The following is a 6,957-nucleotide window of genomic DNA, read 5'->3' as shown; positions in this document are numbered from 1 at the left end:
AGAAAAGGACTCGATACCTGAAGCAAAGTAACGTAAGGTGTTGTAATCTGATTTTTATTTTTTTAGTGTGATGTGATATTCTTTAAAGACATAGTATGATGGTTTTGTGCCTTGATTATCTTGGAGCAAAAAAGGGTTTTTTTCTAATTTTATGCATAGGAAATTGTACAATCTTGTTTTCTCCATGTCTACCTACTAACAGGCTTCAGATTGCCAGACTTTATGTTTTTTTCCCACCCATTCCACACAAAAATATATTTTGTTTGAATGTTGAATATTACTATATATTTTCTTGTCTGAATTGTTAGTACACAAAGCATTATAGACATTTCTCTGCCATATCACATGACAGAATAACATCATTAGTCACTCATTCTTTACCAGTCTACATTTACAAATGTAATAAGTCAATATTGAGCATGTTTTCTTCTTGCAACCTGACCAAAAGAATTACCTTTATATTTCCAAATGGAAATTTGTAACTAGGGGCTCATATTATGAGCTACAACAATTACTTTGCTGAAAGACTAGTAATAATAAAATCAGGTTGGTATCCATTTTCACAAAATAAATTTTCCACACAGAAGCTTTCCAATAATTATTTTATCTTACCTGGAAATTTATCCACGGTAGCAAAATCTTGCCCATCAGGAAGTAAACAGAGAAGGACTTAGCATATATGAGGGTACTTCAAAAAGTTATCTTTCAATTCTATTTCTCCATGAACTTTTTGAAGTTCCCATGTATATTACATATTTCAGTCATGTGTTCCAGTGGTACAAATTCTTTTGTCAACTTGGATAACTTGATCATCTGAATTCCAGGGATACAGGTCCGATTAGGGGCAGTAAACTAGAAAAGAAGAATGGCAGGAAAGGAAGCAGAAAAAGAGTTTGTGTAGAGGGCCAAACACCTACTGGGGCAGCACTATGGCTCAGCACAGACAGTAATTATTCTCCAGATTTATAACCCAAATTCATCATTCAAAAGAAAGAGACTACATTATCTTCATTCAACAAATGTCTTTAATGTAGTCACTGTGTGCCAGGCTACAAGAATACAAATGTTCTCAGGAAACTTATTCAAGGGAAAATTAAAACCCATGGGGTATCATGTCTCAGCTGTTCGTTAGTTAGGCCCCACTCTGGGTCCACTTGCATGTTGTGTGCGAGAGAATAGGAAAGATGACAATTTGTTCCAAAGGCATTCATCCCATAGGTGTTAAAATCTTTTAAAATGTTGCTGTTTAACATCTACAAAGTGGGAGCTTCCTGAAGAATAAATATAGAAAGCTGAAGTTTAAAATTATAGTTATCGTGTCCAGAAAATAAAACAGATAAAACTTAACAAACATATCATGAAGACATGAAACATGCATTCAGAATGGATAAAATATTTTGCCTGAGACCTGCTGCCACCTATAATTTAAGATGGAGCAATTGTCTTCTCACTCTAAGTTGCTCCACTGTGCTGTGACAAGACTGGCCGTGAACACAGGAAGACAGTGGTGTGGTTGCCGAATGGCAGGACGCCAAGAAGTCTTATTCTGAACCTCTCCAGCACCAAGACTGAATATCCTACCACTTATAATCATAGCAAATCATTTGGGTCAGAGTTTGAATCTTTGGATTTCTTCATTTCAAATGCAAGCATGCCTGGGAGGTGATAGTATTACAACCTTCTGTTACTGAAAATGAGCCTCGGAAAGCTTCCGGAGTGAGCAAAATGGCGGGCAAGAAAAGAAGCTCAGGAAGTAGACACTGAGAGGGATGAAAATTGACTGCCCATTTTGTATTTTTGCTTCTGGCCAGACGTGTGCTGTAGTTCTAATGAAAGACTTTCTTTTTAAATGTGTTTCCTCCATTTTAAAATGTCCCATGTCACTCACACAAATTGGCCTTACCAGCAACAGACTTACAAATAATACATTCTTGTGCCAAAGCTGCCTCAACCAGCTTAGTCAACACTAAGAATAGCAAGCCAGCCTCGCTTGTCATCAGCCTCTTTGCTTTCTGTTTCTTCCCCAAAGCTTTGTTCATTCCTAACCCTGACAGGGGCTTACAGCTTGCTGGGAAATTTGGTAAACATGTTCATTCTGCCAGTTTTAAAAGACCTGTGGTTTCTAAATCATAATAATTTTTTTCTAATTATAGATATGTTGACTCAGTCTGCATATTGTGTGGCAAACATGGAGGAGCTGAGCAAGTAGAAAGATAGGGCAATCAAATCATCCATTGGAAAAATATCTTTTCCCTAATTTTCTTGAGACTTTCAGAAATTTTGGTAATATGAATTATAACCACATTTAAGGATTTCTAATAAGGTAGAATTTTTCTCACGCCACGGTTTGTGTTTTTTCTGTTTGTGTGCTCAAGCTGAGCTGTTGTCTTACCCATCTCCAGCATTTCCCATTGTTGACAAACTGCTAAAGTTAGAAACAGCTGCATCAACAATGATACCACAACCAAGCAATCATGGCACTCAGTTCCTTTAAAACTATGACCATAAGCTATGTGGGGATTAAATGGGAAGTTAAGTTTTCATATTGGAATATGCAGGTAAAAAAATTAAGTATGGTTAGTTTTCCTAATTGCTGAAGGTAGCTCTGCATACTACCTTCCACTTGTATCTGCAGTTGTCCTGAATTTGAGTTGGGAAAGACACAGGGGTTGAGATTTTAAATAGATTTCCAGTGAGACCAAAAGAGAAGAGTGCCAGCAACTTTGTCAAGGGAGCTCATGTGTCAGAAAAAAGCTGATCCCATTTCATGTATCCACAAGGTCATGAACATTCTTTGGCCTTAAAAATCACCTTCAGGGGAAGTGCATACACATTCTGAAGCAAACAGAAATAAAATCACATTCATCCTTTATCAGTCTCAAATTTCTTAATCTAAAGTAGACTTAAAATCTCATGGCTTAGAATTAGAGTGATAAGCCCCAGCCTTTTTCCATTCATCATATAATTTCCGAAGAGACGTCGAACTTTCCCATTAAATCAAGCAGATGTGACCCAGTCTTTATCAGGTTGATGACAGAGCCTTTCTTTCTTCCTCTAGACTGAAGTTTGTAATATATGTTATGTTTCAGTCAAGAAATATAAGAATATAAAATTTTATTTTCCAGTGGATAAATGTTAATTACACAACATGTTTTTCCCCTTTTATTTTAATTGTGGTAAAATACACATAATATAAAATGTACTGTCTTCACCATTTCCAGTATACAGTTCACATTCACATGGTCGTGTAGCCATCACCACATCCATCTGCAGAACTTTTTCATCATCCCAAACAGAAACTCTGTCCTCATTAAACAGTAACAGGACATGTTTTTTAAAACAAGAATTTTTGGATTCCTCAGATGTGGTACTTATTACATTTGTCGTTTCAGATCATGACTTTGTGGGGGGAAAAGCTCCTGCCACAGTTTTATGTGAATAATTAAGGATGTAGCCCCTTTATATCTCCATCGCATAAAATTGATCTCATTTATTCTTTCCTGCTGAAATCAACCACATGCATATTAAAATATCAAATGTCATAGAATGTAAATATTTATTGGTTATTTCAAAAGTATACCAACTGAATATGATCTTTTAAATATTTGCTGAGCTCTAATAAAGAAATAATTTTTAAGTATTGAAGCTGTAGCTCTTTTCACTCCTTCTGAACATTACTGATTTATCAGTTAAAATGGTTCATTTGGTCTCTGTGCTTGGTTTAGTTTGTAGCTTTAAACTAATGTTCAATGATTTCATTTACTATATAAAATAAACAACACCGATTAAGTATAGGTGTGTCAGATACAAAAATTGCATCTGTATAATAATTTCCATGTACACAAGTTGGCTAGGGCTTTATACGTGATTGTCTCCAAGAAGTGTTAAAGATAAGGTCAAGGTTTCATTTTCACAATATGTAGAATTTGAAATAAGCATTTTGAGAAAGCATGAATTTTCTAGGACAGGTATGTTTTTCTACATTACAAGTCTAAAATCTAGCATGTGGACGGCCTTTACTTTCTCCAAAATAATGTTTTCTGTCATTGAAAAGAATTTTAATGGTTTTCTGATTTTCATTATCATAGCTCAAATTATCAGCCATGACATTGTTCACTCTTGCTGTGAAATGCCTTTATATAATCTGAGAAGGTTTTTATTTTCTCTGTTCTTCTTTTCTGATAATACAAATAGAGAGGTGTCTGTCAATATGCTTATCCTTCTTGAATATAGAGAAGGGACAGAAAGTGGTGTGTTTAAGGGAGCTGGACTGCTTAGAATTTTGATGCACTGGTAAAGTTGAATCATTCTTAAGACTCATATCTGAACCCTATTCTCAATGTATAGCCATATACTCTGTTTACATACAAGTTAACATTACCATCATTGGCAAAAACTTCACTTTACTTCTTTTTATTTCTGAAGGACCTCTGAAGTTAATGGCCTGTATCGAAAAAGCAAAACTCTTCTGGAAACTGTTCATGAAAAATAATTTTTACCTGGGCAAAGAAAATTTTTTCCCACTGAAACTCATATTGGTTCTTCTTTTCCATCTCACTCATGTCCTAGGTTGTCTAAACATAACACTTCATTGACCTCTTCAACATGAATCACTCCTTGGAGCTTTAGTAAATTTATACATGATGGCTGTAAGAGACCATTGGGAGATAGAAGGATCTGGGACAAGTGTTAGCATATAGAGAACCAATGAATGGGAAAAATGATACCAAATAAATACAAATAAGAAAATTAGAGTTGTTGAAAATCTATGTATGATATGTTAGAAGCTTTCTTGCTTGGGGGTCAGAGGGATTTCCTATAACTGTAATCCTAGTTAAAAATTACAAATCAAAAAGTGTTAAAAATAATTTATAATTACTTGTACGGGGGGGGGATATATTTAAATTCACATTAATGACCACTTAGCAGATTTGTTTTCTATTGAAAATCACTCTGAATACATTTGGAAGATTATGAAATATTTTGAAGTGTTTAGTTCTCTGATTTATTACAACTGAATATTAGTTTTCTCATTTTAAGGAAATCACCTGTTTCTTTTTATTAAACTGCAGCTCAAAGAGTCATTCAAAGATATCAAAAAGAAATTCAACAATTTGAAGTTTAATTACACTAAAAAAAATGAAAAAGCTCGGAATCTGAAGGCTCTTAAATATCAAATTCAGCAAGTTGATATGTATGCAGAAAAAATGCAGGTAATGAGAAAGTATGGTGTGCGTATGTGGACATGTGTATGTACTCGTGCGTGTACTACTACAATTATTGCAAAATCATTTTGCATTTAAATTCTAAATGACTAACTCAGGTTTCTTATAGCATTGAGACTGAAAGGGTGTATATATATATATACACCCTTATATATATATATATTATATATATATATATAATTATATATATATAATTATATATATATATATATATATAATTTCTACTTTTCTAACAATTGGGTTCTTTGTGTAAAATGTATAATATGTTGATTTTATCTTTTGAGGCAGCTCCAGAATGATTTCTGCTGAACCTCCCCAGCCTGTCTGCTTCAGTTCTTTCCCCAAACACACATGTGCATGTGCTCACACACACACACCTGTTTACACCCCTCCTCCTTTCCTTGCACCCACCTATATTAGGGGTTTCCACTAATACACCCATAGCCCTTTACTCCTATATTAATGATCATATGTACTGGCTAGACTACTTGAATGCCTTTCCCAGGAGACATCTCAGTAAGCTTATTGAGAACAAGAATTTGATTATAAGCTCATTGTGGTTTTTTTGCTTGTTTTTTTAATCATATTATTATTCTTGAAATTTGGAATAGACCTTGGTAATAGTACATTTTCTATATATTTGCTGAATCTGAATCAATAAAATATCTGGAGGAAAACCCATTCTTTCCAAAATGCATTTGTAGTATTTATGTAATTATGATATTAACCTATCAAAATGCAGAAAGCTACAAATGTTCTTTCAAATTTTTCTTTCACCATTTAATCACTAACATCATAAATAAAAATTGGATGACTTTAAATTTATTTATTTACTTATTTTTTGTGCAGGCTTTGAAAAGGAAAATGGAAAAAGTTTTTAATAAAACTTCTGATTCTTTCTTAAATTATCCAAGTAGTAAAGTTAATGTCCTTTTGGAAGCCATGAAGGATCTGCAAAAACATGTGGATGACTTTGACAAAGTTGTGACAGATTACAAGAAGAATTTGGACCTGACTGAGCATCTCCAGGAGATAATAGAAGAGGTATCTTCTTCTTGTTGCAATGGTATCCATGTTGTAATTTTGCTTTAAAAAATTGTTTTGCCACTTTAAAACAATGCTGTATTAGCTATTACTTTCTTTAAATCCATGTATAATCTTCCTTTTCGTGATTATTTCCTTAGGATAATTTCCTAAAGTAGAATTGCTGGACCAAAGGGGATGAATGTTATAAGGTTTTTGATTGTATTGTCCAATAGCTTTTCAAAAAGATTTTATTAAATTACTCTTTCTTGCAACATGTGAGAGTTCCTATTTCTGCATAACCTCACCGACTCAAGATGTTTAGCCATCATAAAATTATGTTCCCTGCCAGGTATCTATTTAAAATACTCAGAATGACTTATTTATTTTCTGGAATTTGAAAATATTTAGAAAGAAAGTAATAGCATGATTTTTCAGGTACAAAAAGTTGCCAGTGATGTTATTTTTGTTATTGTCAAGAGGATAAATGGTAGAGTATACAGAAAATATATGAAGTTTGACAAGTTAAAGTTATCTGCAGTCTTCATATTGAAGAAACGGTACACTTGAAGTTCTTGAGTGTTTCTCGTCACCCACTATTCTGAGATACAAAGCAGAAAAAATGTACGCCACTAATGCAGTTGAGTTTTTAGATTTAACACCACAGTAAGGAGGATCAAGGTGATCATTCTTCTATATCTGATGTGTA

At 33.8% G+C, this 6,957-nt stretch overlaps 1 protein-coding gene across 3 annotated transcripts in view; it reads left to right on the top strand.

Annotated features, from left to right (window-relative positions):
* Positions 1 to 6,957, top strand: part of CCDC141 (coiled-coil domain containing 141) — a 167,743-nt gene that overhangs the window by 143,986 nt on the left and 16,800 nt on the right. For all 3 annotated transcript variants that reach the window (XM_063088574.1, XM_063088567.1, XM_063088560.1), the window contains 2 exons: positions 5,073 to 5,213; positions 6,075 to 6,269. In XM_063088574.1, the coding sequence (XP_062944644.1) occupies positions 5,073 to 5,213; positions 6,075 to 6,269 (336 nt within the window). The remainder of the gene's footprint in view (positions 1 to 5,072; positions 5,214 to 6,074; positions 6,270 to 6,957) is intronic.

The sequence above is a fragment of the Cynocephalus volans genome, chromosome 1, assembly GCF_027409185.1.
Source record: "Cynocephalus volans isolate mCynVol1 chromosome 1, mCynVol1.pri, whole genome shotgun sequence".
Classification (NCBI taxonomy): Eukaryota; Metazoa; Chordata; class Mammalia; order Dermoptera; family Cynocephalidae; genus Cynocephalus; species Cynocephalus volans.
Note: the sequence above shows the minus strand (reverse complement) of the source record. Positions and strands in the feature narration are given on the sequence as shown.